Here is a 23,592-nt window from a genome sequence, read left to right as displayed (position 1 = left end):
CTGGAGAGAGAGAGAGAATCATTAGATAATGAACCGTGGAAATGAAGTGCTGAATCACTGAAGCGTGAAAATGTGGTGAACAGAGCGGTAACCTTCAGATAGTGGACAGCTTTCTGGACATTCCAGCTGTGGTTCTGCAGAGCCGTCTGACACTCCTCAATGGTCACGCCATGTACCGCCTCCTGGACCTGAATAAAACACAACCAGCCAATCACAACCAGCTCCAGAGTTTACACACTGATTAAGCAGCGAGATAAAACAATACAATACAGCGTAGACATTAGGGCTGTGTCATATCGCATGGTTTGCGATAATATCGTCATCATATATAAAACAATAAAAAAGTCTATATCGTGATAACAGTAATATTCGGACTTGTTTATGTAATGATGTCATGCAGGTATCCGTAATACGAGTCATTTAGGCACAGTGACGTCTGGTGGACAGTGGCTCTGAGGTGGAGGAATTGCCTCCAAAAATAGGGGAGTGACCTCAGTTGTGGTGGGTTGGTTACAAAGTATCAGATATAAAATAAACCATGGTTTTAGGTAAGAAATGAAAGAAACCTAAAACAACAGAAGGGGGAAACAAGTAATCTGTTTCACCACCTCGAGCAGAAGCACCTGGTTGAGGAGGAGGGGGAAAAAAAATGACATTAGAATATTTCACTAGCTAATGAGCTCTAACCCACGCAGATAAACTCCACTGACTCAGCATCGGTTTTATACAAAATCAGAATCTTTGTTACTTTTGTTTACAAAATAAGCAAAAGTTTACAGATGTGTCACTTCTTCTGAACATTTGAAGCTGTTACATACACTAAAAAATTTCTTGTAAATTTTACAGTAAAATACTGGCAGCAGAGTTCCCAGCCATTTACCGTATTTTTACAGGAACACTACTGTATTTCACATTTACAGCATATTACTGTAATTAAATAATACAATAATTTACTGTAAATACTGTAATCTACAGTAAAATACTGGCAGCAGAGTTCCTAGACATTTACCGTATTTTTACAGGAACACTACTGTATTTCCAATTTACAGCATATTACTGTAATTGAATAATACAATAATTTACTGTAAATACTGTGCTTTACAGTAAAATACTGGCAGCAGAGTTCCTAGACATTACCGTATTTTTACAGGAACACTACTGTATTTACAATTTACAGCATATTACTGTAATTGAATAATACAATAATTTACAGTAAATACTGTAATCTACAATAAAATACTGGCAGCAGAGTTCCTAGACATTACCGTATTTTTACAGGAACACTACTGTATTTCAAATTTACGGCATATTACTGTAATTGAATAATACAATAATTTACTGTAAATACTGTAATCTACAGTAAAATACTGGGAGCAGAGTTCCCAGCCATTTACCGTATTTTTACAGGAACACTACTGTATTTCAAATTTACGGCATATTACTGTAATTGAATAATACAATAATTTACTGTAAATAATGTGCTTTACAGTAAAATACTGGCAGCAGAGTTCCTAGACATTACCGTATTTTTACAGGAATACTACTGTATTTCAAATTTACAGCATATTACTGTAATTGAATAATACAATAATTTACTGTAAATACTGTAATCTACAGTAAAATACTGGCAGCAGAGTTCCCAGCCATTTACTGCATTTTTTCCAGGAACACTATTGTATTTCAACTTTACAGAATACTACTGTAATTGCACATATTTAAATGTACAGTAAATCCTTTCAGCAGATTTGCCAGGGATTTTTCAGAAACAGTACCTTTTTACAGATGAACACTAATTAGAAACAGTATCTAAATTACATTGAATTCTTTACTTATACTGAACAATACCAGCATGTAATATTTTTGTAATAAGATTATATATATATATATATATATATATATATATATATATATATATATTAGGGAGGCACAGTGGCGCAGCAGGTAGTTTCACAGTCACGCAGCTCCAGGGACCTGACGGTTGTGGGTTCAAGTCCCGCTCCAGGTGACTGGATGATGGTATGTTTTCCTCTGAAAAAAAACATTTTTGTGTGTGTTTTGTCATATCGGCAAGAATACGGTTATCGCCAAAATACCACCTGAATGTCATGATATTAATTGAGGGCCATATCTCTCACACCTACTAGACATTTATTACATTGGGTTTATAATACAATATATAGCATAAATAAATATAGAAAACATTACAGCATAAATGGCAGCTGGCCGTTTCAAATCATGTGAAACAAAAAATGAAAATGGAGATATAGGAGATGTTTCTCCATGAAACACTGCCTGCTTTTTGCTGCCCTCTTCTGACACAGAATAACACCTGCACCGCTACCATTACATTACGTCTAAATACACAGAGCACTGCACAAACTGAGCAAACAATTAATGATTACACCATTGAGTTCAGCGGCTTGAGGCAGCGCTGCAAATTCGCAATGTGAATTCCCCCAAAACAGAGCCTCACTCCAAGTGCAAGAGGAGTCAAGTAAGGCTAGAGATCACTTCAGAGGTCACCCCACACTCCTCAGATGGCAAACATGCCTCAGGTGATGATCTACTAGCAGCTAAATGGGGAAAACTCGACTAATCCGAAACCAAGAAGAATCGATGTTCACCTGTTTGACTCGGTCAGGAGTGCAGACCGCCTCCACCCTGCTCCCCTCCGCGGACCCTCTGGGGAGAATCAGAGAGTTCCTGACGCCGGCTCTGCCTGAGGAACCCATCAGACTGCTGTTGTTGTTGGAGGAGAAGTTGCATTTGGGCTCCCCCTGCTGCTGGACCATGGGTCGAACCGTAGCTGTGTTGATGCTCCGCCTCTCTTCTCCAGTCTCCGACTCTTTGAGGAACTTGTCGTAGCGGTCCAGATATTGTGGTCTCTCTGGCAGGAGGTAGTAGTGTGTGTTGCTAACTTTTTTACCATCTCGGACAATGGGGAGGATGCAAGGGCCTTTGGTCACATCCTTGTCCTTGGATGCGTGGATGACCTTTGGGGCAGCGTATTTAGGGTCCGATGCAAATCTTTGGGTGGTAGGCATGAGTTTACCAGGAGATGTGGAGAGGTAGGAGCCATAGATAGATGCTGGAGAGCAGTGGCTCCCCACGTGGAGTCCCATTGGGCTCGGGGTGCGAGAGCCAGGCTGAGACAGAGGGTCCCTTGGGGGGATCTGAGGAGGACGCTCTTTGTCCTCCTCACCTCCAGAGGCTGGAGAAAGTTCGCCCGACCAACGAGCATATTCTGCTCCTGTGCTTTTAGGGGGTCTGGGAGGAATCGGGATACGAGGCGGAATTTGGGGTTTGTCCTCGGATGTATTGAGGACGACCTGCCGATAAAGTTCAGAGTTAGGAACGTTGAGGCGCCGCATGCACTCCTGCTGGAGCTCCTGGAAGATCTCCGCCGACTGGGAGAAGGTTCTTGCTCGGCTTTGTCCTCTGGGCAGGAAAAGATTGTCCTCTATGGAAATTTTATCCTCATGTGTGGGAGTGCGGGGTGCCTGCGGAGAGCCTGGTTCGGCACTGTTGATGGAGCTGACCTCGATATCGTCTTCGTCCTGTGCTACATCGTCGTATGCTGGGGGAGGAGGCAGGGGCCTGGAGTCCCAGTCCACCACAGGAGTGGGGTGGAGTGGACGAGGAAGGTATTGGGAAGGGCTCTGGGGAGGAGTTCTATCCAGAAGGTTATCTGGGTCCAGGCAGAGTTTGGCAAAGGTAAGAACTTGGTTATCCACCACAGGGGAGGGGGAGGGAGTACCTGAGGGGAATTCTTCCCCAAAGTCTATGAGGGAGACCTCGGTCGAGGTCCCACCTCCCGGAGTCCGCAGACCGGAACTAGGCCTGGTGGCCGAGACCCAAGCAGACGGCTTGAGTTTGAGGCCTTTCATGCTGGCCCTCTTTAACGAGAGACGCCGGAGTCCGGAGGAGGTGAGGTCCTCGTCTTCAGTAACAGAGTCGTAGGTTGGCTCTAAGGGGACACACAAGCAAAGTTCATGAACACTGTGGTGAGACAATCTTATTGTACACTTAGTATAGAATGTGTGAATGTGTCTGGGTATGTTGGACTGGGGGGGGTCCTGATGACCAGTTTTGGCGTCACTGCTGTAGGGTGGACGACATTTGTTTTAATAATATATTTAAATTAAATTATATACAGCAAAAGTCATGCTGTTCTGCTGAACATCAGCACACATGAACCCCCTCCTCGCTTAGCGCACTACACAAGCAACTAAAGTGTGGGCGCATCAATGGCTCTTTGTATTAATAATAATAATAAAAAAAACATGTGAAAAGCAGCATTTCTAATGAATGTCTTAGCATTTTAATATCACATCTGTGACACACTGAAGCTCCACTGGTTCTTAAATCATGAAAACCAGAGCTCCCTTTTCCAGACAGAGGCAATGAACTGGAGGGCAATCCAGCCGCTCATTAGTAGAACATTAGGAGCACTGAACGCTTGAGAAAATTGATTCTTCACAGCGTAGCCCTCTTGTACGGCAAGTAGTCGTTCCTGCCACAAAATAATCTTTAAAAAGCCTGACTCCAGCAGAGGAGGTCCACCCAAGCGTAAACTCATCTCCCGAATGGAGAGAAGTGCTGATAACGTCTGCAGCAAACTTCTGTGAGACTTTAAGCCTCAGACACACTCTCAAAGCCTGAGGGAAAACAGCGTTCCCAAGCTCACGCCGAATCTGACGCTGCTCTTTTTCCTCTGAGCTCAGGGATGCTCACAGATCAGTGGAAACAAATCATTAGTGGATACAGAGCCTGTAAATATTTGAAATATTTGTCCAAAACACAGCTATTCATTTTGAGGAGTGCTGGAGCAGAAACATTTCAGAAAATACTGACGATTTAAAAAAATAAAATAAATTGGGAACCAGAGAGGAAAGAAATAAAGAAGCAGAAGCAGCACATGAATCAAAAAGGAGCCACACTTACTCTTTAAGAGCAGAGCCGGCTGAGGGGGCCGAGGGGGAGGCACCTCTGCTCAACAGCGCCGAGAGACAGAGAGGCAGAGAGACAGAGAGACAGAAAGGCAGAGAGACAGAGAGACAGAAAGGCAGAGAGACAGAGAGACAGAAAGGCAGAGAGACAGAGAGACAGAGAGACAGAAAGGCAGAGAGACAGAGAGACAGAAAGGCAGAGAGACAGAGAGACAGAAAGGCAGAGAGAGAGAGAAAGGCAGTGCGGGTGCGGAGGAGATACAGCACGTTGAAGAGAAGTGAAAGAAATTTGAAAAGGTTAGGGACGGTTAAAGAAAAGTAAAGAAGCAGTGCAAGCCTCGGCAGCTGTGAATTAATAGAGCTGAGAGAGGGGAGAGGGCTCACTTTTGGCTCGTCCTGGAAGCTGAGTGGGTCTGGCTACATTCGGATCCAAGCCTAGAACGTCCGGAGGGTCCATGGGGTTCCCCAGATACAGACTGCAGAGAAGAAAACACAGCGGGGCACGGTGGAACAGGACGTTAACAGACTTGAACAACCCAGGAGGAAACATCTGGAGCTGAAAGTGGGCAGTGTGCTGCTGCCCTCTAGTGGAGAAACACGTAAGCACATTGAGTTTGAGGCTCAGCGGTGGTTTACAACGTCTTAAGTCGTTGTTTTATGTGTCGTATCGTATTATCTATATATACACACAGAGGAATCCCGATTTGAATGAGCTTTGTGGCCAATTCCATCTCCAGGACTTTTATACTATTGTTTGTTCTTTTATTTATTACAGTTTTAGAATTAAATCTTACATATAATCCCCTTTCTTTCTGGAAAACAAATGGTAACGTACCTTTAGAGAACACACCTGGACTTTAACACCACTGATGTACCTTTAAATGTATATTTAAACTGTGTTTACTTTCAGAGACAATAATGCACCTGTACTGTGCCTTTTTTTTCTGAGTGTACATGCGAGCTGAGTAGGTACCAAGCAGTGGAAAAGCACCATATGTGTTTCATCTGAGAGCACATTTCTGTTTGAATAAAGCTGTGGTTGCCCAACTCTTTTTATGCAACTTCTAATTTGTAGCTGCCACTTTTGGGAGCCACTGGAATAACGCACTGGACAGTTCTGAACCTAGCTGTGGTCATCTCAGCACTCTCCTCAGATAGACGCAGGCCAGTGATTCAACTCTTCTGAAACACGTTGTTGACGTTGTTTCCGTGACCACACGACACGTCTTCCCGAAATGAGAAGCTACTCACTGCATCATTGAGGGCTGAATAAACTGTACCCAGCTGGAGCATATTAATCACAGCAGATATCGTCCAATCACAGGCTCTTAAAGATTAGCATAATTAAATCCAAATGGCGACTGTTTGTTGAGGCCAGGCAGTGTATAAAACAAAGGATGTGTGTGTATTTCCTGTGAATGAAAACAGCACAGATGTCTATATTTGTGAGGTTTATTAGGCAACTAAAGCCTAAAGTTAAATGGGTGAAGAGCGAAGTGGACAGGTCACTGTTTTAACTGGAACTAAGAAGTGTGAGATGGCGGCTTTGTGTCTTACTCGTCGATCCTGTCGGGGAAGCCCCAGCAGCGGTGAGGGTTGGAGTCTCCGTGGCCTGTATGGATGAAGCTGTTCTTCAGCGGGCGGCTGATGTCATGAGCCGAGAGACCAGCCACGGAGGTGACGGTGTTCCTGGGAAATTGACCCACTTTCAGAGTGCGCTTATTCTGCCCTCGCCACCAGTAGTTCTCCGCCCTGGACAGAAAGAGATAAGGATCAGTGTCTGGAACATGCACCATCAGCTCTTCTCCTTTCTCCGGGACACGTTATGCTCCCTGTAGTGAGATCAGCGGGAGAGGAGCCCATTTACTAGTTCCCTTGATTTTAAAAGAAACCCCTTAACATCTCACCTGCCCTCGATGATGGTGATGATGTCGTTCATCTGGATGTGCAGCTTGTCCGACTCCTCAAAGTCCTGCAGGGCCCTCATGTCTGTGGGCATGGTCTCCACCAGGAACTCCCTCAGGGCCATGAACGTGGGTCTGTCGTTCGGTTTCTGAGCCCAGCACTGCAGCATCACGTTATAAATGTCCTGGGGACAGTCCTCGGGTTTGGGCAGGCGCTCGCCCTCCTTGTCGATCTTATGCAGGATCTGAATGTGCAGAGAAGCTGGTTAAAGCCATGCATGTATTTCAAGGTCTGGGTCCACAATAAGAGGTGTTTACACACTTTAGAACATCAGGGATGTTTGATGTTTGTCTCTTGGAGTTAGGAGATTTAAACCAGATGGACCTTGTAGTAATCTCTAACACAGCATTTCTCAACATTTTTTCGATCACGGCACCCTTTAAATGCATGCAAATTTTCATGGTAAAGTTTTGTAACTGTCGTTTGTTTGACGGCACCCCTGATGAAGCCACACGGCACCCCGGTGGAGAAAGTTAGAATCAGACACCTTATATGTTGTCCTATTTGCTGCTTTATCATCTTTCTGAAGGTCAAACACATCTGGACAGAGGGTCAGCGCTGGTGTAAACTGGTAAATACCTGACTGCCATTGAGCCCCAGCCATGGCTCCTGTCCGTACGTGCACATCTCCCACAAAGTCACGCCAAACATCCAAGTGTCTGTAGCGTGGGAAAATGTCCGGGTTTTCAAACTCTCCGGGGCACACCTACACACACACACACACACACACACCATAGTGAGTTCAAACCATGAGTTCATGAAAAGGACCCTGGTACATGTAGGTGTTGTCTCTTTTCCTATGAATCTTGGCCTTATTCTCTTTCACCTCTTTCTTCTTCAATCTGTTTCACGTACTCCCTCACTCACACTTGTTCCCTCGTTCACTCACTCTTGTTCCCTCGTTCACTCACTCTTGTTCCCTCGTTCACTCCCTCACTCACTCACTCTTGTTCCCTCGTTCACTCCCTCACTCACGTTCCCTCGTTCACTCCCTCCCTCACTCACGTTCCCTCGTTCACTCCCTCCCTCACTCACGTTCCCTCGTTCACTCCCTCCCTCACTCACTCACTCTTGTTCCCTCGTTCACTCCCTCCCTCACTCACTCTTGTTCCTTCGTTCACTCACTCACTCCCTCCCTCACTCCCTCACTCCCTCACTCCCTCACTCCCTCACTCCCTCCCTCACCAGGCGAAGGGGACTTTGCGGTGCTCCTGCATGACGTAGTGGTCGTCGTTCTTGGGCAGGGCCCTCATCAGGCCGAAGTCTCCGATCTTGACCAGCTCGCTGGATGCCAGCAGGATGTTCCTGGCCGCCAGGTCACGGTGGATGAAGCGCTTGGACTCCAGGTAGGCCATCCCATTGGCTATCTGAATAGCGTACTGACACAGAGTGGAGATGAGGAAATGCCCCTGATTCTTCCTCAAACGGTCCAACAGAGAACCAAGAGGAGCCAGCTCAGTCACCTGGAGAAAGAGAATAATGAGTCTGGATGCCAAATCCAGGTCTAATTTTAGCCCACTCCCTCCAGTCTCAAGGCCCTGATTAGGGCTGTACCATATCGTACTGTTCACAATAACATCGTCATAATTTTTAAAACGATTTTTAAAAATCTATATCGTGGCATTAGTGATATTCTGACTTGTTTATGTAGTGATGTCATTCAGTTACCCATAATACAGCATGCGCTCTTTACATGAGTCATTTAGCCACAGTGAAATACGGTGGAAAGTGGCTTGTGGAGGTGGAGGAATTTGCTCCAAAAAAGTGGAGTGGCTTGTGGAGGTGGTTTGATTGTAAAATATCAGATGTACAATAAACCGTGGTATTATTGTAAATAAATGGTATTAGGTTAGAAATGAAAGAAGCCTTTCATTTTATTAATATATATTAAATATATTTAACGGAATATAATTCATATTAATATAACATCAATTGTGTTGCAATAGTCTGTTTTTGAAATTAATACAAGTATTTTTCAGTGATTTGTTCTTATCGCCAAGAATATCATTATCGCCAAAAATACCCTGAAATATCATGATATTATTTCAATGCCATATCGCCCACCCCTAGCCCTGATCCGTCAGCACACACACACACACACACACACACACATTTACCATCTTCATGGGGTGAGTGAGGACCACGCCATAGAGGCGGATAAGGTTCTGGTGGTCCAGAGAGTGCATGGCATTGACCTCGCGGATGAAGTCATCCAGAGCATCCGGCTGATTCAGAACATCCGTCTTCAAACACTTCACTGCCACGTTCAACTGGAGGAAAAAATAAACACATCAAACCGAGATCACTAATGCTGCGTTAAATTTGAGTTCACGACTACATCTCCATTCACTGACATCACAAACATGAACACTTTATATGAACTGTGCAGTTTAGCCCCGCCCATTCACGCTGAAGTTATAAGAAGTGTTGCAGCCTAAACCGAGGCACAGTGACTAAAACTGTAAAACAGCTGGAAACTGCTGACCCTTTCGGTTCTAAGTGGACATTTTAGAGGGAAAGAGGGGCTTCAGCCTCCACTTAGAAGCTCCGCTGCAGCTGGAATGACCAGTCCATCTCAGAATCCCACAAAAATGCTGATAAACCCCATGGGGGGCTTCTTTAACACCGCTGTAAGCAGAGCGTCTGGGCCTAGTAACATTATTCCCAGGATGACTGTTCTGTCGCAGATGTGGAAGTTGGTTGTGTTCCACGCTGTAAAGATTTCTCGTAAATGCCACCACGATGTGATCAGGATAATTAGGATGAGATTTATGTGGAGCCCATCTGGATCCGCTAAGCCTCAGACATCTAGAACAAACACTCTGGGTTTGGTTTGGAAGAGAGCTGCACCCTATAAAACTAGTGCTGTCTAAATCATTCCATCTATCCCTGACCAGAGCAGATGGCCAGAGGAGTGATGTTCTCACTCTGACCCCTAGTGTGAGCACGTGACCCTTGGCTCATTTCACGCCACCACTGACACGTTAGAGCCCCTAGGTCTCCCAGTGGCCAGGCTGAAATAATCTGCCCCCGTGACACACTGCTGTTGAGTTACCACTACATTAGGCAGCAGCACAATGCCCAGTTTAATGTACAATCTCTGAACAGGACTTACGTGCTGTCTTAAGTGGAACCTAATTGTTTTCTTAAGAAAAGCGTCCCAAACCCTTAAATGTCCCCTTAAATCCCTAAAGTCTTCCCTTGAAAACAGTTAAGTTTTGCATAAAGCTACTTAACCTTCAAGTTATTTAAGGGATTAGAATGTTCCTTACTTATAGGGAACGTCTATCGCTTCCCTATAAGCTACAGCCGTTTGTACGTGGGTGATGATTTTATTCGCTGTTTGAATTACCACAGAAAATCATTTGTAACTGGAGCTGTTTAGTTTTGTAGCACTTTCAGTAATGCAGTTAGCCATTTTTTGAGTTTGGAGACATTTCCACCTTAATGGATCTGAAACAGCAAAAATAAGTCAATATTATGCACTTATGGAACAGGAGTAGAGCGATATCCTCATTTTGGTTCATGCTTTTCAACATGAGCAGAGAGACAGAATGCCTAGCATACCGGACTGAGACAGTTTGTTTTTTTTGTTTTTTGTTTTGTTTTTTTTAACTTATTTACAGACACTGCGGCTTCATTAACACATTAGACCAGTTTCGATCACACAAATGGTGAGGAAACATCCACTGAAATTTATCAAATGTATTTTTGGATTACAATTGTGAACTACACCTTTAACTCTCAGTCCCCTTCAAATTATTTAAAGGACTGCTTCAACTTAAATACCAAAAGATGGAAAACATCTTTATGTTGATGTGTGTTCGTCATGGACCACAACAGAGACCTTTACAGCTACAAAACCTCAGTGACTGCTGTAAATCCCTTATAGTTTTCCCTTCATTAAGTGAAACGTCTGAGGGATTTTACGTAACTCTCGTAAGTAATTCCCTCGGGTAAGTTTGAATCCTGCTCCGCTTTCTTCACACCTTTAACTGAGCTGAAGCCTTTTAAGAGGCCACAGGAGTGGAGTTTATTTAAACTGAGATGATACCAGTAATAATCCACAGGCTGCAGAGTGCTGTCACTTTCCCACTGCTTCCTGACCGCTGCCATTCACACGCCTCAGAGTCTGAATGGTGTCTGAATCACGCATCTGCAGAGTCACTCACTGCCTGGAACAAAGAGCCTTCTGTCTTACTGACACACTCTCTTCCTCTCTCACTCAGTCTCTCTCTCACCACTTTTCCGTTGGGGGTGAACCACTCTCCTCTCTTGACCACTCCGAAAGAGCCATCTCCGAGCTTCTCACAGAGCTCCAGCTCTTTCTCGCTGATGAGGCAGGTGAGAGTCTGTGGCTGGCCGTCTGCGGGGGGAGTGGGGGACAGTTTGCGGAAGGTGCTGGACGGCTGGGGCTGGAAATCTCCGTCTGGACGTTTCCCACTGAACACCTGACACAAAGAAGAGAGGAACATCATTCAAACCTGGTGTTTTGGACAAACATATACAGAACCCATGTTTACATATGGTCATTGTCCAAAGAATAACATCTATCTCCATGTTTGTGGGTTTTTAGTTCACTACATTTGAACACAGCAGCTGTCCTTCTCACTGTTTTAAACTTCCTTGACGAACGGACCAATAGAAATGCTCCATATTTAAACCCTTTTACATCGACTTCCATTGAAATTTGAGGTTACTGTTTATGAATGAGATACATGTTTTTCTTTGGACAGCGACGATTTGTTTCTCTATTGGTGCTTTTCCACTGCATGGAACCTACACCACTCGACTCTGCACGGGTCTTTTGCTTTTCCACAGGCCAAATCTGGTACCTGGTTGCTAACTTGACCGCTGCATGTTTTTGTGTGGTTTTCAAAGACAGCGGGGGGTTTTGCAACGTCACAGGCTCCGTTTTGCAGGGGAGCTGGACCCGTGGGAGGAAAAGCTCCATATTTATACAAGGGGTGGTCTACAGAGAAAATGCAGAAAAGTAAAAAGAGGAAATTAAGTAGAGAATGAGAAAATGATTTCAGGATTCTGGCTTTGAGATTTATACAGTGGAGGAGCTAAAGGTTGCAAGCATGTGTGTGTGTGTGAGAGAGAGAGTGTGTGTGTGTGTGTGTGTGTACACTTTACAGCAGCTCTGACACTGACAGACAGACAGACAGAAATAGAACGCTTGAGAGAACTGGATCCTCAAAGAATGTGACAGACACCCGGGCGGAGAAACTCAGTGTTGATACACACACACAGGTTTGTTTCCTTACATTGTGGGGACATTACATTCATTTATGCTCATTTTTGTACATTGTGTAATGTTCAAAACTCCTCATAACACAAGCCAATACCTCACCAGGCTCTGACCAGAGAGAGAGAGACAAAGACAGAGAGAGAGAGAGAGAGATAGAGATAGAGAGATAGAGACAGAGAGAGAGCGATAGAGAGAGACACAGAGACAGAAAGGGAGAGAGAGAGAGAGAGAGAGAGATAGAGACAGAGAGAGAGCGATAGAGAGAGACACAAAGACAGAAAGTGAGAGAGAGAGAGAGAGAGAGAGAGAGAGAGAGAAACAGTTGCATCATCCTTCAATCGTGTGGGAATATGTCAAGAGAACTGATACCTTCCGGTGTGTGTGTGTGTGTGCATTCTTGTTTAGGTTGATGTTTGATTTCTGGTGTGACCGGTCAATTTGTCCCTCATCCCACATAGAGAGGAATGCTTACACTTCACTTTCTGAGAGTAAACATGTGTGTGTGTGTGTGTGTGTGTGTGTGAGAGAGAGAGAGAGAGAGACTTAGTTAGAAATGGGTACACAATTATAGCTATGAGACCGACCCTCCTCTCTGTAATTATTTGTGGAAGTGGGAGATTAATGATGTGGAAAGTTAAAACTGAGGAGGGCACCATCTGAGTCAATTTGCAGGTTTTTAAGTGGCTACACACACACACACACACCGAATTAGACACATAGTTGTGCAGCCAGGACACGGTGTTTCTAGATAATGCAAAAAACGTACAACTTAATAATAAACAACAGCTTACACATAACATCACCCAGTAAAACCCGTAAAACACACGCACACACAGACACACACAGAGCTATAAATGCAGCATAACACCCCCACCCTGTGTGTACCGGAGCTAAAAGAGGAGCAGGGTGGACCAGTGTGTGGTTGTTCGTGCTGTTAGTGTACAGAATGTGGCTCCTGTTTAATTCCTCTGGAACACTGAAATCATAGCTCAACAAACGCTGCGCAACTTCCTCAGCTTTCCCTGGACTTCAGCGCGTCCCTCTGAGGGCAGTAAAACCAGTCAGTGTTCACGTTTCCTCTGTTACAGGTTAAATTACTGATGAAAATTAACTCGTATTACACCACAGCTGAGAGTTAGTGCACGGCTACAGCGTCTACAAACAGTAACTCTCTAAAAACAGTAACTCTCTAAAAACACAGATTTATAGCAAACACCACAAGGACCAAACCCCACAGCAGAGTCCTTTTAAATGATAATGAGCCGTTCGCTGAGTGAGGGACAGTTTTTTTTAGCCATTTTCGCTTGGTTCTCTTCATTTTTTTTTTTTTTCTCTCATCTTTGCGATCTCACATAAACACGAGTGCAGTGCTGTGATTGGACAGACTCAACCAAGGGGGCGGGACAATTCTAAATTCTCTTTACTCTGTAAAAAAGCAGCACAAAATCAGAACCCAGTGAATGTGCACATGCACTCAGCATTTACAAAAAAGTAAATGAACACACACACACACAATTAAATGAAGTAGCCCCCCCCCCCCCCCCCCCCCATCACCACCACCAACCCGTATTCCATCATAAAAATGACTCTTAGGGCTGCTCTAGTGTTGAGAAGAGTTGAAGAACATACATCATGTTTCAGTGAACTCTCAGACCACAGGACATCACTCAGGAATGTGCTGTCCATCTGAGTCCAGCTCACAAGACGGTTAACTTCATTTCCCCTGGATTCTGCATCTGTCCACACTGACAAACAAGCACAAAAACATACATGCTCTGCAGAATGGACTGCATTATGCTGATGGCTCGCTTGTGTCTAAAGCCCAATAAGACCCCTTCCTGCAGTGTTTGATGGGTCGTTAACCCAGTTAGTGTCCGCCTTTGACCATGTTTTGGGTCAGATGTTGGTCAAAAGGCTGATTGAAAGCTTCCTGCCTTAATATTTGACCAAAGTCTGACTCAGTTACACGCATTAAGAATGATGCCAGGCCCTGAGGTTAAGTGCCTACGAATATAGTAATACCAGTGTTAGCAGTGTTAATCTGATTATTGAGTATTAAAACTAACAATTGTGATAGTTTTGTGATAATTTTTCTCAAAGGGCACAAATGTATATGTAAAAGGTACAATAACATTCATTCATTCATTATCTGTAACCCTTATCCAGTTCAGGGTCACGGTGGGTCTAGAGTCTACCTGGAATCATTGGGCATTGGGAATACACCCTGGAGGGGGCGCCAGTCCTTCACAGGGCAACACACACACTCACACATTCACACACACACTCACACCTATGGACACTTTTGAGTCACCAATCCATCTACCAACGTGTGTTTTTGGACTGTGGGAGGAAACCGGAGCACCCGGAGGAAACCCACATGGACACAGGGAGAAGACACCAACTCCTCACAGACAGTCACCCGAAGGAAACCCACGCGGACACAGGGAGAACACACCAAACTCCTCACAGACAGTCACCCGGAGGAAACCCACGCGGACACAGGGAGAACACACCAACTCCTCACAGACAGTCACCCGGAGCAGGAATCGAACCCATAACTACCTGCTGCGACACCGTGCCGCCCTGGTACAATAATAGAGTAATGAAATATCTGTGACCTGCTTTGGTCAAAACACCACAAAGATCAAACCCCACAGCACAGTTCTGCCCTGTGTAAACAGCCCTGTTCAGAGCGGCTGGTTTCAGCACCTGTTCTTTTAAATAACAATGATCCACTCGCTGTTCACCCCGTCCCCGAGTGCTCAGCGGTGAGGTTCGAGGAGAAGATCTGGTTTTTAGCCGTTTTCGCTCATTGCTCTTACTTCTCCGTTCTCGCTTTCTCTTATTTCTCCAACACTCATTTGTGTCTGTTTCGTGGTGTGGAACCTCAACTGTGCTCTCTCACATTAATGCAGTGCTCTCACACAAGTGCTGTGATTGGAGAGACTTAGACGAGGGGCGGGGCAACTCGTTTTATCCCATTGTTTCTGACTTGGGCAGCAAACAGAAAACAGACTCTGTAGTTTTGTTTCACAGTTTGTGGGTTGGATGGTTCCAAATATAATGTGTATTTGCATGGAATGATGGATTTTTTGGACTCACGATATATGGATTAATTCAGTCGTTCATTCATTCATTGTCTGTAACCGCTTAACGAGTTCAGGGTCACGGCAGGTCCGGAATCACTGGGCGCAAGGCAGGAAAACAAATCCTTTCCTCTAAAAACGTACGGCTGGTGTCTCCTTGAAAGGCCTAAAAACACTTGTCACTGTGAAACACAAGATCAGTCTCTAATTTCCTGCTGCAGGAATAAACAGCTGATAGATTTAAGATTTTTGGTGCAGAGTGAGAGAATGATAACAGCCCCAGAGCTGTGTCCTGGAGTATAACAGAGAGAGAGAGAGAGAGAGAGAGAGAGACGACCTCCAGCCAGAGGCCTCGTGCCTCGTAAATCTGTCAGTGTGTGAGAGTGTGTGTGTCTGTTCCGGAAGATTCCCGCCGTACCTTACTCATCCAAGACTTGCGCTTGCACATGGCTTTCCTCCTCTTTACTGCCTCCCACAGCCTCCTCTGCCCTGGAAAGAGAGTGAAAGAAAGAAAGAAGCTCATGTAAGTTCATGCTAAGTGACCTGCAGCTACAGCTGTATAAGCGACAGTACACGGTAATAATCATCTAATCTGGACAGAATCTAATCAAACGATCGTATGTTAACCCCTCGTTCTCTCTAAGAACTAAACCAGCAATGCTGTTACCCTGACTTCATATGTAAATGACCTCTGACTTGACTGGCTGCCTCATTCTTGGGTGGTTGCATGGAGCTAAACTGCTACAGGCTCAAAAGGCAGATGTATGTGACATCACAACAAAAATAATTAATAATGGTGGACGTAGGAAAAAAGCTGCAGGTCCCAGAGTGCATTCTGTTAACTACACTGAAGCCAGACATGGTGCTGTACTCTGAAAGTAAACGGATAGTTAATGGTTCCATTTGAGGAACCTTCTTCGAAAGGAAGAAGCTGAAGAATGCGGTGAGGGAAAGTACGTGGCAGGCGCATGTAAGACCGGTGGAGATAGGTGTTAGAGGATCTGTAGCCAAATCCACCACATCCCTGTTTGCCGAGTTCACACTGTAGAGATGCTATTGGGATTGTTGATGATGTAAAATCATGTAAAGTCCGCATGGAACTGGTTGCACTGAGCATGCATTAACGGTGCCAGTGGGGCTAGGTACAGCCTTAGTCACCAAGGAGGCCACTGTGTATTTTATGGTAAAGGGTAAGGAAGGACTGTAAAGCTGGCTTGGACTTCACTGTTGAGCCTTCTGGAGGCGCTGTGGAGTTAATTCAGTGAAACACCAACGCGAGGACGTGCCTACCTGATGACCCTTATAAAGAGCTAGTGATATTGTGGCTGGATTGGGTACTCATGGGCTCAATGAGTAACCATAGTTGTTAAGGATAGCTGTTTGCTGATGGGATCATAAAGGGCCACAGCAATATGAGTCTTGAGGCGTAGGATCCAACAGGAATTTTGGTGGCTGCAGGTAGAAGAGAGTGTGGTGGGCCCTATGTGAAGCTCTAATGGATTGGCATAGGATATGTTACATCTTATCTTGTGTATGATTATAAAAAGATAAAAAAATAAAAGAGAGAGAGAGCAAGAGGAGACCACAACCAAGAAAAGAAGTGTCTGCAGCTGGAGGCCGGAGAGTGACGAGTGTGTGAAAAAAGTGTGAGGGGCTTAAGACTAACAGGCGGCTTTGAGAGAAATCCTATTAACCGCATTTGCACTGCACGGTTTGCATGCGCACACACACACACACACACACACACAGAGTGGAGCATGCTGATCGGGGCCTGGTAGTATACCAGTGTGTGTGTGTGTGTCTGTTCCAGAGCTGAGAGGGAAATATTAACAGGTTTTAAAGGTGAATTACAGCCCGCTGCCTTCGGTGTAAGCTCCCAGCGGTTGGAGTGGAACGTGAAGCTGAGATTGAGCTGAATAAAAAGGAGGAAGAGAATTGCTTTAATCTAATCCCTACATTCACCTTTCACAGCCATGTAAAATGTTCAGACAAACGAGGGAGTGCCACTTTAAAAGACCAATCTGTGATTTTCTACAGTGTCTCTTCTTCATATCGACCCATGGTCATTATATTGACGTCTACAATGACAGGTTACATTACTGACAACAATATTAGTTTGAGATTCTGCACTAAATCTACTGTAAATTAATGCCTGTTATTACGTATCACAACCATAAAAATTCCACGTCGCCTCAGAGGACACTGAAGAGCGGCTCACCTGGGCGTCCCATGCCTATCTTCTCCAGGTCTTCGTTCTTGACGTAGTCGAAGTGTGAGAGGCGTGTGACGTTGAGGTCATCGCGGATTCGGAGGAAGTACTGCTGCAGCTGGACCTCCATCAGCAGCTCCAGCAGCCACTCGGTTCCTTCATCACACTGCATGCTGCTGCCCAGCTTCTGAACACACCCCAACAGAAGTGTGACACCACGTTACTAACAAGAACAAGTGTCACTGATACTAAGATAAATAGCACCTCCTTGTGGAACAATTCTTAAATGTGAGGAACAGCGCTCCTACTGGTGCAATTCTTAACTGAGAATGACTGAGTGAGTGAGTGACACACTACCATGTTGAGACTAGCACAAGCTTCCTCCATCACAATGCCTCTAGAGCTCAACACACTTGCAGGAGAACACTAAGTGCCCATTCTGTTTGTGAGAGAGGTCAAATGTAATAAATATAAATGATATAACGCTGAATTTAACATTGACATTTCTCCAAAACCTTCCTCTGGTTCTGAAGCTTTGTGACGCTCATTGACCAGTGCTTAACTGACCCCATACCAAAGCAGGAAAAGCGTGGGTGGATTAGCATTAAAGCTACTGTAACTCACATGAGCACTCACGCCAGTATAAACACACACCAACACGTAGAGTTGGCTCTCCTTAGCTCACATCTGCTCAACACACACACACCTGAAGTCCATAAAACACAGATGGCATGGGCCTTTATCCAGGCCATATGTGCCTTTTTATTAAACACAGCAAAACAGACACAATGGGCTCTGAGAACTATGAACACTGAGTAAAAACGGAAAGAGAACAGAGAAGGAACAGAACGGCTGTGAGCTCGGGTCGGGGGTGAACAGTGTGCGGCTCATTATCATTTAAATGAATAGGCGCTAAAAGTGGCCATTCTAGACAGAGCTGTTTGACGGGGGAACACTGCTGTGGGGTTTGATCTTTGTGGTGTTTTGACCAAAGCAGGTCACGGATGGGTGGCACAGTGGCGCAGCAGGTTAGTGTCGCAGTCACACAGCTCCAGGGGCCTGGAGGTTGTGGGTTTGATTCCCGCTCTGGGTGACTGTCTGTGAGTTGGTGTGTTCTCTCCATGTCTGCGTGGGTTTCCTCCGGGTGCTCCGGTTTCCTCCCACAGTCCAAAATCACACGTTGGTAGTGGATTGGCGACTCAAAAACCAAGTGAGTGTGTGTGTGTGAGTGAATGTGTGACTGTGAAGGACTGGCGCCCCCTCCAGGGTGTATTCCCGCCTTGCGCCCAATGATTCCAGGTAGGCTCTGGACCCACCGTGACCCTAAACTGGATAAGCGCTTACAGATAATGAAATGAAGGTCACGGATGTTTCACTGAGACTCAGAACTGTGTTCCCTTGTGGAAAAGGGGGAGAAAAAGTCTACTTTAAATACAGACTGGAGTTAATCTAAATATATAAACTCTAAATCTCTACTTACGTAACACACATCCACTCACTACGTGTTTTCCTAAGCAGCCACAGCGCTGGAGGACCACTGACGCACTGATGCTGGGAAGTGGGTGGGTTTTTGTGGGTTTGGTTGATCTCCACTTGGTACTCACTTTTTATTTCCATTGGAAAAGCAAGTTGGACATCAGCTGCTTTCAATTTTCAAAGCCTCCCTCCTCTGAGCCTCACGCACCCAGTCTGCTCAGCCTCTCTCTCTCTCTCTCACACACACACACACACACACACTCACTCTCTCTCCTCAGGCGCCATGGCATTACTACAGAACAAGGGAGGGCGGAGGTCTCGAGTGGTGCAATGGTCTGAGCATTGGAGTCTGGGAGCCCTCCCCTCAACACAACTTCAGCATAATAGACGTGGATAGGTAGCATTCTCCTCCAAGCGTGTTGAGCTTTCCTGTGGGGTTGTGTCGTAATGTCCATTTGACCAGACGCAGCTAGCTTCGAAGTCTCCTCACCCTCCAAGGCTGGTAGTATCATATGTGATTGGGTGTGTGTGGGGGGTGGCTACTGATGACGACTAAAGCCTTGGAGACACTAAACGACTTTTAAAGTCAGTGCTGGGTATAAACAGACTGGGGATAACACTACACCAAACTAAACAGGCGACTCGCGTTTCCTAGGAGACACACATAAACATGGAGGTGCACCTCACTCACGGTTATTGTTAGCGCTACTATTTGTGTAGATCCACAAAGAAAATAACACGTTTAAATGTCTCTACACACTGCAGAGGGAGCTGGAGATTAGTAGAATAGCACATACTCGAGGCTATATTCCACCTTAAATAGTTCTAAAACATCTGGTCAGTGCTACGTCATTTAAGGTGGAATGGAAAATTCTAATAAAGCTGGAACATAGGCTGTGGCTCGCTGTTCTTTCTCTTACAGGTAATACTAGTTTATTTGGGAACAGGTGCGTCCAGCACTGTGTAATGTCTTGTAGTTTTCCATAAATGTACCATTTAATCTGTGCTCCACTGGAGACTGTGTTTACTTTCTGTGCTCCGTTCTCATTGGCTGCTAACGGGACGCAACCGGTAATCGGGGTCTACATCGGGCTAAAAGTCATGCCGTGTAAGCCCAGCTTAAATTGGCCATGAACCCATAGCTACCACCCTACAGAGACGTATATGGAGGCAGTGGACAGTGGACAGAGACGTTATTGTTGGCAGCTGGTTACACAACGCAGTGAGAAGCTAATTTGCAGAGCACGGAGGAGTCCGGGGGCCTCCGAGATGGTGGAGCTGCTCTCAGAGGAAAAGGAAAGTCCAGTTAATGTCTGCAGGTTCGGGGGGAGGTCAGTGAGGGTCAGTGGAGCACAGCGGAGCCTTTGTCTACATGAAAAGACGAAGGTCACTGGAGTCAAGGCTTTCTTCCTTCCAGTTCAACCACTAACATGTCCAGGAGCACTTCCTCCGGTCAATCACTCCACTGACATGGGAACCAACCTCACTGCGTTACCCCCTTTCACCCTGTGCTTTAAAGCTCAGGACCCCCACAGAGCAGGGACGACTGGGTGCTGGATCGTTCTCAGCACTGCACTGATGTTGTGCTGGCACATGTGGATCAGACACAGCAGTGCTACTGGAGTTTATAACCCCTCGGTGTCACTGCGGGACTGACAGCCAACGCTGACCTGTGTCCACTGATGAAGGACTAGAGGAAGACCAACACAAACAGTGCAGCCACAGACAAGCTACGGTCTCTGACTACGTCGACAAGGTGGACCAATGAGGGAGGGGTGTCTAACAGAGTGGACAGTGAGTGGACACAGGGTTTAAAAGCTCCAACAGCTTGCTGTCAGTAAAGTCCCTGATCTTAAACCGAACCCTGTAACTCATTTCTACAAAGCAATGATACTTTTGTCCGGCAAATATAGGAAAACACACACAGCAGACACACCTCCATATAAATACAGAACAGGAGCATGTGTGAAAGGCTGTGTGTGTGAGAGAGAAAGAAAAGATGGGGCCCTCGAATGTCTCCAGGGGCCGGTCACTTACGCACAGCAGCTGAGAACAGAAAGAACAATATTGACGTTGAGCAAAGTGGACGATCAGAGTGTCACTTATTGCGGGACAGTGGGGAATGTGCATAAGGAATGTACTGAGAGAGAGAGAGAGAGAGAGAGAGAGAGAGAGAGAGAGAGAGGTGTTTAATATCCCCAGTAGGACATAGCTGAAGACTGAAGTCACCTCCACTGCTCTGGGAGTGTGTTACTTAATCCACAGCTACGTGCAGCATGCGGCTAACAGCAGCGCTCTCATAAAAACATCCGCATCTCACGTCTGAGGACTTGTGGCTGAAACTCACAGGCTAAAAGTTGTTTAGCCAACAACATACGGCCAAGCCATTAAACTGAGTTCACGAGTTCCTGAGTTCATTCACTCCTCCCTAAGACACTAACCCTTAAAGATATTTGCAATTTTGTAACATTAAAACATACTATAAAACTGACCAATTTAAACAAGTCTTAAGTCTACCATAAGGAAATGATACTTTACTAACAATTAGGTATATGACAATAAAGGTTTTGTATAAATGCAGTTTGTTACATAATATTAGCCTGTTATTACCTGTTTACTACAATAAACCAGACCTCAAAAACCAAATGAGCCGCTGCACCTGGCCTTAACAGAACTGAAAGTCAGGAAATATCCATTATGTCTCCTAATATGACGTTATGGACAGATGTTGTTCCTTTCCAAAGCCCCTGGAGAAGATCATCAGCTGAAGCTAATGACCACAGAGTCTGGGGAGAAGAGGCCAGCTGCATTAGAGCACAGTCCAGAGAGTGACCACATGTGCCGTGTGAGGTAATGTGAACAGAGTGTGTGTGCTGTAAGGCTCTAATGAGTGGACAGAAGTCCAAAAAGCGGTTACACCCTGGACACAAACAGGCAAACACTCCGTGGACCAAGACGACGGTAACTTTAATGGACGGCTGTAACTGACTCGTTTTAAACACAGGGGTTTAGTTCGGCCATCACTGACCATTTCTCACAGGGAAACACTCTCTTAGAACATGAGGAACCAAGATTTGCAAGGAGAAACCACGAGGAACCACAGAAAGGAACCGAGACTCAAAAGAACGCACTCTCACAACACGGGGGTCCACTCAGTCAAACGTTCTGGACATTGCTCCATTTGTCCTGAAATTAACAGTATTAGGTACCACTTTAGAATCAGAACACACTGTTTGTATAAATCTGTTTATTAATTCTTACTATTATAACATGTAGATAGAAAGGGCACCAGTGACCTGCTGTTTGCCAAATAGTGAACCCACATCTGTCTAGGGCTGGACGATATATCGCCGAAATTTATATCACGATATATTTCTAAATTTCAGTCAATATGATATAAATCCGATATCGATACAAACAACATAAAAGCCACAGAAAAACTGTCCGGAACAAACAAGAAACATGACATCATTAAAAATAACCCTCTTGACTTTGTCAATATTAATATTTTTCAACTATGTATAAATAATAGTACGTATAAACGCTTTATATTGCGATTTATATTGATTTTGAATTATTGTCCAGCCCTAAATCCATCTACAATGTTTAACCTCAGATCTCTGGTACTGACCCTAACCTAATCTCCTCCATCAGTCGACATCAACCCTCTCAGCTTCACAACATAGTTTTAAATAGGTTTAACCCTTTAACCTCCGTCAGAGTGTCTTTTCATACAATAAATAAATAAAATATCACAGTCACACTTACTATTTTTGTGTTACAAAGGGTTATTAATGACTTACAGGGTGTTTACAATCTAATTAATAACTACGTAATAAAAAGGCATTAAACATTTTATAAGTGTAGTCTTATTTTAAAGTGGTACCAATAAAAAAGGAACAGTAGAACTGGAGATACGAGGTTTTTGTTATGTATGTTCTACACTGTCACTCTCTGAACGGAGAGTATCCCCCTTTTTAGTTCGGTTCCGCTTGGCACGGCGGGGTCCTGGACACACTGAGGGCTCAGGCTGGGGGTCCGGTTCTGAGGGGCCGGAGCAGTAAAAGTTTTCGGCGAGGACAGTACTCCATCTGGGGTGAGTGAGGACCCCACCCCCCCGACCGAGACGGCACTTACTCTGTACACATGGAAGTGTGCGAGAAACGGGAAGGACTTCTTCAGCTTGTTAAAGCGCCGCATCTTGGAGATGTCCACTCTGCCGCTGGGTCCTAAAGAAGCCGGAAGGAGTTCAAATGTCCAGATCTTGTCCGGTGGTGGTGGTCCAAACGTGGAGCTGGGGTCAGAAAGTCAACACCCAGGGCAAGGGATCGTTCCTCGGCTTCTGGAGTTGACGGACAACATTCCATCGCGGAGAAAATCCCTGGAAGAGTTCCTGAGCAGAGGGGGGAATGAAGAGACAGTCGAGACCTGACAAAAAGTCCAAAAGCGCCGGTGAGTGACGAAGGGCCTCCAGAAACAGTGTCGACTGCTGGCAACATCCACTGTGAGGGTCCTAGCAAGGTGGACAATGAGATTTACGGCAGGTTTCAGACAGAGTTGGAGCACCTCTTTCTCTTTACGCTAGCTTTCCTTCGCTGTCCATCCCTCTTTCCAGTGCAGGGCTATTAATAGAGGCTACTTTTCACCCTGCAG

General features: G+C 45.2%; 1 protein-coding gene across 1 annotated transcript in view; it reads right to left on the bottom strand.

Annotated features, from left to right (window-relative positions):
- Positions 1 to 23,592, bottom strand: part of LOC136675734 (activated CDC42 kinase 1-like) — a 56,495-nt gene that overhangs the window by 3,972 nt on the left and 28,931 nt on the right. The window contains exons 3-13 of the mRNA XM_066652466.1: positions 17,473 to 17,650; positions 15,673 to 15,743; positions 11,156 to 11,365; positions 9,032 to 9,184; positions 8,100 to 8,377; positions 7,494 to 7,620; positions 6,857 to 7,098; positions 6,507 to 6,701; positions 5,334 to 5,425; positions 2,625 to 3,967; positions 93 to 188 (exon numbers count right to left, since the gene is read on the bottom strand). Coding sequence (XP_066508563.1) covers positions 93 to 188; positions 2,625 to 3,967; positions 5,334 to 5,425; positions 6,507 to 6,701; positions 6,857 to 7,098; positions 7,494 to 7,620; positions 8,100 to 8,377; positions 9,032 to 9,184; positions 11,156 to 11,365; positions 15,673 to 15,743; positions 17,473 to 17,650 — 2,985 coding nt within the window. The remainder of the gene's footprint in view (positions 1 to 92; positions 189 to 2,624; positions 3,968 to 5,333; positions 5,426 to 6,506; positions 6,702 to 6,856; positions 7,099 to 7,493; positions 7,621 to 8,099; positions 8,378 to 9,031; positions 9,185 to 11,155; positions 11,366 to 15,672; positions 15,744 to 17,472; positions 17,651 to 23,592) is intronic.

Source organism: Hoplias malabaricus, chromosome X1, assembly GCF_029633855.1.
Source record: "Hoplias malabaricus isolate fHopMal1 chromosome X1, fHopMal1.hap1, whole genome shotgun sequence".
NCBI lineage: Eukaryota > Metazoa > Chordata > Actinopteri > Characiformes > Erythrinidae > Hoplias > Hoplias malabaricus.
This window is presented reverse-complemented; position numbering and strand designations above follow the sequence as displayed.